Source organism: Pseudonaja textilis, chromosome 14 (genome assembly GCF_049901715.1).
Source record: "Pseudonaja textilis isolate UNSWEBS1 chromosome 14, rPseTex1.2, whole genome shotgun sequence".
In the NCBI taxonomy this organism is placed as follows: Eukaryota; Metazoa; Chordata; class Lepidosauria; order Squamata; family Elapidae; genus Pseudonaja; species Pseudonaja textilis.
In genome coordinates, this window is record NC_142003.1 from 9166779 (window position 1) to 9179800 (window position 13022).

At 48.2% G+C, this 13022-nt stretch overlaps 1 protein-coding gene across 1 annotated transcript in view; it reads right to left on the minus strand.

Annotated features, from left to right (window-relative positions):
• Window positions 1-848: 848 nt before the first annotated feature.
• Window positions 849-13022, minus strand: part of RAB40C (RAB40C, member RAS oncogene family) — a 41557-nt gene continuing 29383 nt past the window's right edge. The window contains exons 4-7 of the mRNA XM_026704175.2: window positions 10914-10974; window positions 9301-9378; window positions 8145-8367; window positions 849-4281 (exon numbers count right to left, since the gene is read on the minus strand). Coding sequence (XP_026559960.1) covers window positions 4001-4281; window positions 8145-8367; window positions 9301-9378; window positions 10914-10974 — 643 coding nt within the window. The 3' untranslated portion in view covers window positions 849-4000. The remainder of the gene's footprint in view (window positions 4282-8144; window positions 8368-9300; window positions 9379-10913; window positions 10975-13022) is intronic.

Genomic DNA, 13022 nt, shown 5'->3' on the forward strand with positions numbered 1-13022 from the left:
AAACCCATTTGGGTGACTTTAGGTCAATCACCAGGAGAGGGTGAATTCTGGTCCTGCCTTGGGCACAAAAGCCAGCTGGGTCTCTTTGGACCAACCACCCAGGAAACAATGCGCCTTAGGCATGAGAGCTGACTGGGTGATTTTAGGCCAGTGCTGCTGTCAGCCCATCCCACTTCAGAGGGCTGTTGTTTTGGGGAAAATAAGAGGAAAGGGGTATTACCCATGTTTGTTGTCTTATTTCTAAAACCAAGAGAGGATTTTTTTTTTTAAATGCCTGCCTTCTCTCTTCGTCAACACAGCAGTTGTAGTACTAGAAGACACTACTTTCTAAAGATGCTGCAAAACAAAACATAGTGAGATCAAGCTGTTGTTGTTGTAACTTTCCCAGGAAGTTCTTTTCTGAAAAGTTCCAAATAAAATCTACCTGCGGGACCCAGGAGGGAGCTGCAGGCCCCTGTGTGCCAACCCCTCCTTGCCCTGGCACGGAAGGGAGATTCTCTACCTAGTCAAGTGCGAAGAAAACATCTCTCTCCTTTTGATCCGGCTCTTAAGTCCCCGGCTGCTTCAAATGAGGCCGTTAATCAAGTGCCTTCCACTGTCCTCTCCTGGGAATATCACATCCACACAAGCTCCCTTAATCCCTTTAAATCCACCCTGCCCATTCTTTGCCCTCGCCCTGTCCTTCAACGTCATCCTCTGAAAAGCAGCGCCGTCTAAGCTCATCCCCGGACAAAAATTCTCCAGCCGGAATGTTTTTTTTCCCCCGTGATGGTGTGTTTAATTTATATAAAAACCGTCACTTTTAACGTCGACTGTACAAAGCCATTTAAAAACAGGAGGAAGAGTAATCCCACAGCAGCGAGTTTTTAGTGTTTGATTCTCGGATCACATTCTTGGAACGTTAATAAAATATAAGGTAGAAACAAAACCCAGCTCGGATTGGATCAGCCGGCGTACTGGAGCAAGGCACCTCTGCAAAAATCTTCCAGGATTGAAAACAAAAACCAAGAATGCGCAGGGGAGGACTGAGGAGAAATCTGCAGAGGGTGAGGTTGAAACGGTTTTCACTTTGATTCGAGGTGGAAATTGATAAAGAGGCGATCGGATCTCGATTCTCCATCGGCAGCCTCTTTTGACTTTCTGGGTGGAAAACAGCCGTGCTTACTACCTCTTGGGATCAAAGGAAGACCACAGGAGGAGTTGCTAAGTGCCGATCCACACCGGGTTGAGGATTCCCTGTAATTCTACAGAAGAAACACACACAATGCACGCATTCTCGGGCTGTTTTAGCAAGGGGCTATTTTAAAACCCAGGGTGGAAAGATGGCTGCCTCCTGCATCACCTGTTCCCCTGCGCCGCTCCAGAATGCCAGGCCTTTGAGTCAGCGATTTGTGTCCTGCTCTGCTTTGAGCAGACGGCGACAGGTGGCAAAGGCTAGGCGGACATACCCCGTAAATCTCCCTGCGCTTTGGCGCTCCCCGCCCTTGGCTTGGCACTTGCTTTCTTCGCGGGCCAGGAAGAGGCCGTCGGAGGTTTTATCCCCCGTGCCCTTGACCCTTCCCTGCCACGTGGCTTTGAGCTGGTCCGAGCGCTGGGACTCGCTCGGTGCCAAGCGATCTCCCAACGGCCGAGGGAGGCATGGAAGGTGCCAACCGGGTGCTTGTCAAAAACAAAACAAAACAAAACACACATATTTTTTCCCCTGGAACAAAATGGGCGATCAGCTGTGCCCTCGGGTGATGAACAGCATCATGCAGCCCACTTCATTCGTGGCAGGACGGGGGAACCGATTCCTCTGGGTGGCACCCGCGGAGGGAGAAGGCGGCTTGGAGAAGAGGCTAATGGGGAGCCATGAGGAATGGAGCAGGGGGAGAAGGGGGGTCTTGGGTTGGGCGAACTAGCTAAACTAACAAAAAAAAAACCCAAGGACCCCTTTGTGCTGGTGTCATCCAAATTTAAGCCCTGCCTGGCTTTTAACGCTTTCCCTGTTTCTTTTGGGGTTCTTTCAATGTCCACCCAGGTGAGAAGGCCTGTAGAACAGGGGTCTCCGTCCTTGGCAACGTTAAGACCGGTGGACTTCAACTCCCAGAATTCCTCAGCCATCATGGCCGACAGGGGAATGCTTGGAGTTGAAATCCACCAGTCTTAACGTTGCGGAGGATGCCCTGTTTTAGAAGACTTCTAAACTAGGTTGGAAGACCCATATTTGCGGACGTAACAGCTGGCTGGCGTATGAGACACAAAACTAGCCCAAGTCAACCTTTAGCTGGAGAGCACCAGAAACAGCCCAGAAGCCACACACACACACACACACACACACACACAAGAGCAAAGCTGCTACTCGGTTTGAAGAAAGATTCTGCCACGGAACGAGAGGGATAACATTGAAGGACAGCTTCAAATATTTTGGGGGGGGAGGAGGCGGGGGCTAGTTGCACCTCCTCCCAATATCCCCTTCTGGTTTTCAAGAAATCTGTGCTTGGGCCTGGTTCTTAGGAGAGGCTCTCACCAGTCCAGGGCTTCTTGGCACAACCTTGGAGTGGCCGTGTGGCAGAGCCTGAAGAACAAGGCAAACCAGAGTCCCTGAATTGCTACGGTCATCTTGGAAAGTCTCCCGCCAACAGCTTTGGATTAGCCAGCCCAGCAGGTTGGAGCCACCACCCATGCCAATTGCAGCTGATCCGAGCTGATGCCGAAAACATGCAAATTATTTCTGTATGGGCCGAAAAACTGGGCTAAAGAGGCTAGTTACACCAGGAAGTCTGGATGGTACATCGCCCTCCAACCTCCCAACTAGGAAAGCAACTGGGGAAGAGAATATCCTGTCCCGCTCCAACCATGATCTTCTGGGACTGCTGAATTCTGATATGCCCAACCCTTTCTGCCTTCCTTCTCTTGAAGGCAGGGAGGGCTTCGGCCTGATCAGCCGCTAACCAACTCCAGATGTGGACGTTAGCAAACAACCCCCTCCGCTCCGCTCCCACAAGCAGGTAATCCCAATTCAAGCCTGACTTTTCTTTGCTGTCTGTCTGAGCCGTGTGCACTTGCTAACCAGCAATGCCTGGGAAACTTCGGTTTAAAAAAAGAAAAGAGAAAAGAAAAAGGGGAAGGAATGGAAAACCTTTCCTCCTCCTTTCTCTATTCATCTTCATCTATTCTTTTGGAGAAGAAAGAAGAGAAGAGAAGAGAAAAGAAAAGGAATCTCAAGACTGCCAACAACTCTCCAGAGTGTTAGATCATTTCACCTCCTGACCCCTGCCAGCCGCCCCCACCCCTCTGACTTCAATTAGCCCCCAAATTCAAGGCTCAGGGCTTCTATTTACAAGAGATTTCCCTTCTCTCCGTAGCCTTGGCTTAAAAAAACAGACCGGAGGTGCAGAGTTTGCGGGGGGAAGAGGGGAGACGGCAGGGAAATGAGCTAATTTTCTTTATAAATAAAAGCCAAAGAGACTTCGAAGTGGCCTGCTTCCTCAGGAGCTCCAGGCAGCCACAGTCTTCGCCTGGTCAAAGCAGGACTCCGTCTGGGTCACGTCGGTCCAACCGGGGGGGGGGAGGGGGGGTCCCCACTTATGTTGGGGGGTGGTGGTTTCTTTTTCCATGTAGCACCGGCAATCCCCTTGAAAAAGCAAGGGTTAAAGTGGCAGCACGCTGCCCTCCGTATCGACCCCCCCCTCCTCCTCAAACCCCTCCTGCTCTCCCCCCAAAAAAAAAAAACCCAGAAGAAGAAAAATCCACACCCTGGAAGCTGCTGGTCCTTTCCTGCCAGAGAAGGGGAAGACCTATTGCATTCTGGGAAAGCTAACGTGGTGCGGCCCTTGTCCTTCCTTTTGCCCAGGCTCCTGCCACGCTGAGCCGGTGTTCTTTGCAAACCCGTGGCCGATGGGATGGGTGACGTGCGGTGTTCAACATCTGTACATCGGCGAGCAGGTGCAGGTGCATGCGCTTGGAGGGGACCCGTCCCGTCCGTCCGTCCCGTCCCGTCCCGGGGGCGCTTCCCCCGCTAAGAGATCTTGCAGTTGTTCCGCGAGCAGTTCTGCGGCGGGCTCTGTGGCGGGCGGATGGACTTGGAGCGCTTCAGGCTGTTGCCTTTGCTGCCGCTGCCCCCTCCGCTGCTCGCCAGGGAGTACGAGCGGCCGTGCATCATCACGGCGTTCATGCCATTGGCCATGGAGAAGGACTTCAGGTGGCTCTTGATGGTGACGGGAAGCGGGAGCTTATCGATCAGGTGGACCGGCGTGCAGGAAACGATGGCCCGACAACAGAGGTCTTGGAGGCTGAACACTGAAGGGCGGGGGAGAGACGGCGGTGGTGGAAAAAGGAAGAAAAGTTTAATTCTGGAAGGGTGGAGTCAAGGATATAAGTCTAGTATGGCCTGGTGCTTAAGGCACCGGGATAGAAACCAGGAGACTGTGAGTTCTAGTCCCACCTTAGGCATAAAAACCAGCTGAGTGACTTTGGGCCAATCACCGGGAGATGGTGAGTTCTAGTCCCACCTTAGGCATGAAAGCCAATTGAGTGACTTTGGGCCAATCACCGGGAGATGGTGAGTTCTAGTCCCACCTTAGGCATGAAAGCCAACTGAGTGACTTTGGGCCAATCACTGGGGGGTGGTGAATTCTAGTCCTGCTTTAGCCATGAAAGCCAACTGGGTGACTTTGGGCCAGTCACTCTCTCTCTCTCAGTCCCACTCACCTCGCAGGGTTGTTGTTGTGGGGAAAACAAGAAGGGGAAGAAATCTCCGGAGATGACTATTAAAATGGCTTCCCTGGCTGAAAACAGAATGTGAGAGGACTGACCTAGTCTAAGAGGTGCGAACGATGGAATATGAGAATGACCTTGAGGGGCGAGGGGGCGAGGGACATTAGGGAAGGACCAGTTAAGAAAAGGAGGAGCCCCCAGTGGCTTAATAGTCAGATGAAGAAACTTAGGGGGGTCCTGCCTTGACTTATGGACGTTAAAAAAATAAAAGATGGCGGGAGATTTGTACTATTAGCCCTGCAATACTCTGTTAATTTAGCCTTACAGTAAAGTAGGTTTGGCTCATCTCCTCTTATTCCCTTCTGGTGGGAGGAAGACTTGGCTAGAACCCAGTCCAGTGTGGATATGCTTGGACAACCTCAGGCAAACCATTCTGCACTCTGACCCCTTCCCAACATATCCTGGACCGGACTCTACAAGCAGCAAAGGTGCATCACTACCCATGAGAACTTAAGGCCTTGCACTGTCACAGCTTCAACCTCAAACTGCCTACCTCACCCCATTCCTATGAGGTCTGTAAAGGGGGCGTGCATAAGCGCCCCAGCGCGCCTACCGTCCCTGTCTTAACAGCCCCCATTTAATCTACTGCGTATTTACTCCCTTTGCTCTTGTTTATGTTCATACCTATACTGGTTATCGTGTGCATGTCTGACGAACGAGTAAAATAAAAATAAAAACTGTCTGGTTAACTCGATGAACTCAAGTGTCTGCTTCATGAGGCTGGGACGTTTGCTCTGAGGCAGACATTAAAGGAGATGGTGATGTCCAGGCACGGCTTCAGGCTAACATCTGATGCCACATCCCAAGGCAACCTATCGAATTACTACTCTAGCCAGGCAGAGATAAATTCGCTTCCTTCCCTTCTTCCTCTTCTGGTGAATCCACGCTCCTGGATCTACACATGAGCAGTAAACCCAGCAGTTCCTCTCCTGGTGCAGAGCCTACCAGTTCCCCACTTTTTGATGCGTATTTTTGTCCACAGGCCTCAAGAGGGAGGGCAGGAGAGAACATGGCAGCTTTCAGGAAAACGGGGTGCTTCTGTGCCAGACAAGAGATTCGTCTCCGGCACAGAAATTAGGCATTGCCATCTTCTGGCCAACCAGATGAGCTGCACCTCAGAGGAAGACAAGAAAGTTGGCTTGCCAAGGAAGTTTTGCAAAAATTAAAAGGGGGCTGCAGGCCGCAGGCAAGGTGGTGAAAATGATCTCTAAGGCCCCACTATTTTATGGCTTTAATTATTTATTGATTAGATCTAATTTATTAATCCAATTCTTCTCTGCTGCAGTGCCCGCCTTTATGGAACATCCTTCCCTCCTGAAATTAAGATTAACTTCATTATTTCTTTTGATGTTCTGAAAATAACCACCTCAAGAGCTGGTTATGATATCAAGCCTGGGGCTACAAAGGAGATATGTGTGTGTGTGTGTGTGTGTGTGTGTATGTATTTATGTATATGTATATATATATATATATGTATTTGTTTTCTGATATATATATATGTATATGTATATATGTATATGTGTATATATATATATATATATATATATATATACGTATACGTACACGTACACACATACATACATACATACATACATACAAAACTTAACACACACACACACACACACACACACACACACACACACAAATAATTATGGATCTTTGGTTATTCGGGTTTTCTCCCGCATAAAATTGGAAGTATCTAGGCAACGTTTCGATGAAGTCTCATTCATCATCTTCAGGCTTGTGTCTTCGGCTCTGTGCTTTTTGGAGTAATGTGAGCTTGCAGCTGCTTCTTCCTTTTAACTGCTAGTGGGGGTGTGACTTGATTGGGTGGGGGCTTGGCTGTGTTCTGATTGGTTGGTGGGGGTTGGCTGTGTTCTGATTGGCTGGGTGGATAAGTCCAAGGGCCCCAACAATGTACTTGGGCCCTAATCCGATTGTTGTGTCACAGCCATCTTGTCCGCCTCCCTGGCCCGTTTTCTGCCACTGCCTTTCCAAGGCTTGGTGCTGTCTATGGGCATCCTTATCCGCCGCCTTAGAGGCCTTTTTGGGGCCCACTGACTTATCTTGGGACTTATTTGTCTTGGAGCAGAAGACATTGTCACCTTCCATTGTGGAGGACTGAATCTCGTGACTCTAACTTTAATTTTTTTAAAAAAATTATGTTGATGATGATGATTTGTACTTAGGGGTGGTGCCTACCCCTGTGGTTGAAAGTAGGGCGCTTCTCCAGGAGTCTAAGTCTATATATATATATCTCTATATACAAACACACATATATATACATATGCCTATATCTATATGTAAGCCCGTATATATGGGAAACAGTATCTAAGGGTCCCTAGCAAGGGAAACCCCCCAAGTGCTCCAAGCAAGAAATATTCAAGATCCCTGGTCCCCAACAAGGGAAACCAGCTATACAGGTCCTGGATGGATCCTTTCCTGTCAAAAACATCCCGCTGTTTGAAATGGTACTTGAGGCTTCGCTCCAATGTGATGATCCAAAAGCAATTCCTGTTTAAGGACTAGCCTGCTTATCCAACGCCAGCAGGCTAAGAGAGAAATAATCCCAGGAAAGTGGAGTGGGAAAGTACTTGCCACGGTCCCCAAGAAGGGAATGGCGCCTGTAATATTTAGGTGCGAACTTGAAGCCAGCCGTTTAAAAAGGCGGGAAGGCAGAATCTCCGATGTTAAATGCCTGAGCAGTTGAACGAGCCGCTGCTGCTGACTCTCCAAAATGTCAGACAAATGATCCTGTAAGGAGAAGGGAGCTGCGGCTGCGAGCGTTCCGGCAAGACCGCAAAGATAAGACGGATCGGGGAATTAGATAGGCTAATTGCCAGAAGCGGCTGTCTCAGACTGCCTGCAAAGTGGCAGGCTCCGCCAGTCACAAAGAGCTGCTCTCAACTGATCGGGAGGATAACCTAATAGAGCCACAAGCCTTGAAATCGCTAGATTAATAGGCGGGAAAAATTTGCAAGCCGAATTAACCCAAGACGAACCTGAATCTTGACTAGCTGAATCAGAAAACCGTTCCAGTCAGGGAGTGCACAACCTCTTACCGCGAAGGCTGAGCTAAAACTGGGGGACGCTGAGGAGGTGTCCCGTGGAGGAGGAGGAGCGTCCTGGAGTTTTAAGCCCAGCCTTTCCAGAAGAGACTGAAGCACCTCCCCAATTCTGGATGCTCTGAACAGCTCAGGGGAGAAATTTCCTGACAGGGAGAGCAATCAACCCGTGGAACAGAAGTTGTGGGAGCTTCATCCCTGGAGGCTTTCCATAAGAGGTGAGACGGCTATCAGTTGGACTAGATGACCTACAAGATCCCTTCCAACTCTGTTAATCTGTTAAGGACTCCACAGAAAGGGGAGTGAATTAAGCTTACTCACCTCTGTTGGGCCTCCAGATCTTCTCCATGCCATGTCTCATCAGCACAATGCGGGACAACTCGGTGAAGGACTCGATCACGTTGAAGTTGCACAACGGGCTGACTTCGAAGAAGGTCATGCAATTCTTCTCTGCGTAGGATCGGGCTTGCTCCGTGGGCACCTGCCGCTTGAAGGCTAGGTGAAGGCGGTTGCCAACCAAGATCCGGGGCACCCCGGGGGCATGCTTTAAATAGACACAGAATGACGTTACACACACTGGTATTCATGCGCCATCCAAGCTTCCATCTTAAGCATTCTTTACATTTGGCAATCTATTGTACCGATCAAGCAGTTCTGTGCACCTTTAATTAAACTTTCTAGTTTAATGAGAAGAAGGACTAGGGGAGACATGATAGCAGTGCTCCAGTATTTGAGGGGCTGCCACAGAGAAGGGGGAGTCAAGCTATTTTCCAAAGCTCTTGAGGGCAGGACAAGAAGCAATGGGTGGAAACTAATCAAGGAGAGAAGCAACCCAAAACTAAGGTGAAATTTCCTGACTGGACTTACTTAGTTTATTTCTTGAAAACATTTTGCTTCTCATCCAAGAAGCTTCTTCACTTCTGGAACCGAAAAAGCTTCTTGGAGGTGAAGCAAAATATTTTTAAATAAACAAACAAACAAACAAGAAAGTCCAGTCGCCTTTTGGAAAGCACCTCTGGGGCAATCATTCCCAACTGCAAAAAGATATGGATATAGTTAATAGCAAGAGCACTTAGACTTATATACCGCTTCACAGAGCTTTCCAGCCCTCTCTAAGTGGTTTTACAGAGTCAGCCTATCACCCCCAACCATCTGGGTCTTCATTTTACCCACCTTGGAAGGATGGAAGGTTGAGTCAACCTTGAGCAGGTGAGATTCGAACTGCCAAATTGCACTCAGCCGGCAGTCAGCAGAAGTAGCCTGCAGTACTGCACTCTAACCACTGCGCCACTGAGGCTCTTAACGGGGCAGGTATCCCCTGGTTTAGCTTTTCTTTCCTTTACTTCGCTCCCTGTTTCTTACTCCTTTTTTTAACGTAAGGTTGCTGACCTCAGAACGGAGCATTGTGATTGGACCAAGGTAAGGTCACTTTTAGTGCATTTAAGAGCATTCAAAACCCAAGCTCTGCCCCGCTCACCTCATCGATTTCCTTGATCCATCGGTCTATTCCATCAAAAGACCAGCGATTGGTGATGTCGTACACCAAGAGGATGCCCTGTGTGGATCAAAACACTCTGTTTATTTATATTATTTATGGATCAATTTTACAGGGCTGTCCATCTCATGAGAAGTGATTCTGGGTGGCCTACCCGACACCCTAAGCCGTGGGCTGTGGCCCGCTAAATCGCTAAATTAATTTTAGGTTTGCTCTATCAAAAGGCATCTCCATGTCAAAATGTTTTTGCATTAAGGGCAGGCAGGGAAGCTATCTCCCCTTTGGCTTCCATGTCATGTCGCTGAGGCGGTTTCTTTCAGTGGCAAGAATAATTGTGCAATGCAGGAAAGCAAACTGCCAATGCAGAAAACTGACTTTTCTTTTTTCTTATTCTCCAGAAGCATTTCATATGGCATATTTTGCACACAAGGAGAAAAATCAGATCTCTTGAGCTGAGAAATCTGATGCACGGAGCCCCCGTGGGACCCACTCTGGTTATAAGTCACAACTATTCTGTGAATCGGTTCCTGAGACTTATCCATACAGGTGCTAAACTTACTTGTTACTATGAGTGAAGAAAAAAAAATTAATAAAACAAGAACGAATTAAAATATTGACAAGTACACATGACAAAATGAATCAGCCTCCTTTGATACTGAAAGTAATCTGAAAGTTCACACAATACACACACACGCACACACACATCTTATATATATCTTAAAAGCAAAATACCACTCATGCATCATCACAAAATCTCCAGAACCATAAAGCCTACAAACTTGACATTTGGCACGTATCTTCCTCTTCGCCTCTAGGTGCTCACTAAGAAAGGATTTTTCAAAATGACCACCAGAGCTATTAGTATTTCCTATATTATTAACACAATCTGATGCTAAGGAGTTCTATTCCCCCTCCCCACCTGAAAAGAAATCTCTTCCAAATGCAAAACACAAGCAGAGGAGTTTCAGTTTCACAGCAGCACCAAGCAGCTTTAGTACAGAACAGTTGAGCTAAGCCACGCCCGGGCTCCCTGCTGTCTCCTTCTTGCTCACACAGCAAATACCCTTTCAGTTTCCAAACAGCCCTCAACTCTCTCACACACTGACAGGACGCTAGCCAGATGAAAACCGATGGATGCTGGTAGGCAGGGGCGCATTTTTTTTTCTCTCCTTATTTTCCTCCCCAAAAACTAAGCCCGACCACATAGTTTCATAGCAAAGCACGGGTATCAAGCTAGTTTGGATAGAAACAGAGCCCGAAGAAAGAAAAGACCAGTTGTCAGATTTTAAGTTACAGATTTTAAGTAACAGGGAAGGAATCCTTTAAGGCAGTGGTCCCCAACCTTTTGGGCACCGGGGATGGTGTGGTTTCACACGTTACCTAGATCCCGCCACATATACAGAATGAAACTTTGCTTGTGCAGCCTGGCTTTTAGTGGGCCATGGGCCAGGATCATATCCACGGCTCAAGAATTGGGGGACCCCTGCTTTAAAGGGAAACAGAGATGACTTATGGCAAGGCTCTCGTTCCAACTGGCTCTTGGTCTGTGCTGAGGAAAAAGAGCAGCCTCATTTAATATTGCTAGTGGGACTCACCTGGGCTCCTCTGGAATAAGATCGAAAAATAGTACAGAACCTTCCTTGGCCAGACGTGTCCCTGGAAGAGAGAAGGGTGGGTTTAAGACAGAAGCTTCGAAAGGTTTCCTCACCTCACCACAGGAAGTACGAGACAGCTGTACGTTTGACTGTTCACTGGCTAACACTGGAACATATTATTAACCTGAGCAATTATTTTCAGCTTCTGAAAGTTGCCAAGCCATCTTTCTGCCCGGGGTCCTTGGGCCTCTCTGAGCTTGGCTGTATTCATGCAGACATTTCAATAGCCAAACTAGATAACATCATCGGAGGGAGTGGGGTTTGTTCTCTGTTTATACTCTAGTCAGTGGTGGGATTGCAATTTTTTTTACTCCTGGTTCTGTGGGTGTGGCTTGGTAGGCGTGGTAAAGATACTGCAAAATCCCCCCTTCCCTCCCCACCCCACTAACCTGCTTTCCAGCTCCATTCTCCTGTGCAGGGCAACCAAAGAAGACCCAGCCAATCAGCTGGGACTTGGGAGGCGGAGAATAGATGGGGCTGGGACCAATCAGAGGTAGGATTTTGCGGTTTTCTGAACTACTCAAAATTTCTGCTTCCGGTTCTCCAGAACTGGTCAGAACTGGCTGGATACCATCTCTAGTTCTAGTGTCTTCCCTGTCCGTGTTGCTAAAAGTGGCCTTGGGGCAGATTCTGCTGCCCCAATGGCAGTTGGTCAGGCTGTTAGCTTGATTTTACTCCTACTGGGACAGTAGAAACCTCCCAAACCATCCCCACCAACGCTGACCGGGCAAGCCACTAGCATGTAAACCCGAGAACAAACCCCGGTCCCCTTCTAGCACTGATGATGTTACCCGGTTGGGTAATTAAATGTCCGCAGGAAAACTACCCAGCACAGAGAGCACCAAGGACACCTCATTTCAAGCCTGAATTGCAAACATTCTCCTTTTTGTTGCCTTCTGGGGTAGAAGGATGAGGAGAAGGGGGGATAAGAAAGGACGAGCGTGTAAAAACAACTTGGGCTTGACTCCCTTGCGTTTTTGTTTCGGACGCTGTCGTTATGCAAGGGTCGTACACTGAATTGACAAGCTGTTTCTTTGAAAATATTTTACAACGCGTGAATATGTGTTTGTACTTTCTAGTCAGTCAGTCAGTCAGTGTGTCTGCCTGTCTATCTTGACATGAACAAACAGAAAAAACCGTCAGCCCTTATGAGATTGTACGTTTCTACTAGCAACCTCAGGACAGCTTTGGCGATGATACTGCCTTCCTGCAAGATTCACCCTCCTCAGATCAAATCGCCCATGGTTGGTGGGTTGTTGTTTCTTTGTTCCAGAAATATGCATATTCACATATATATGAGAGATACCCAAGCATAGAGAATGTGTATATATATATATATATATATTAAAAAGTCCTATCAGCTTTGGCAGAGCGGAGGGCCTTAATGCTTTTCCCTGGTCATCCATATTAAACCAGGTTTCGGTTGAGTAACACGTCATTTATTAACGCAGATCCTTGTTCCCCCTTCTTACTGGCCGTTCTTTTCAACTCTTGTCAGGAACGATACTCGGGACCTCTGAAATCTCATCTTCATTGTGCAGTGAAGACTAGAGAAGTCAAGGCTCCGTCGTAAATCGTCCTCGTGCTTTTAGCCAAGCAAGTAGCTTTTTCTACCCTGGGCCTCTTTCTGAGCAGCGGTTCCAACAGGACAGAAAGTGCTCGGTGCTTTATTGTGTAAGTTATAAAAACAGATCTCCTTCTGTCCGGAAAAGAAAAATAGTGGGGCCCAGCCCTCAAGGTCGATGGCCGAGGCCATCATTACATCACGGGGGACGGTTACAACCCTATTTGTTTAGGAGTACAACGTGTTCCGTAGTAAACAGAAGGCGGGGTGCCTTAAGGATACCAGCTGCCTCCATGTTTTTCTCGCCCCGTTGAATTTACCTACACAGTGGAGCGCACCAAGGGGCATCGCCAGACACCTGTGGTGTGACGGGGAGGGGTGTGCACAACTTTGCAAGTCTCCACTGAAAGGCAAGCGGAGGTCAGATTCCCTTGGCTGAGGGCCTCATCGGGGTGCTTTGAATCCTGCTGGGCTTCTAATGATCT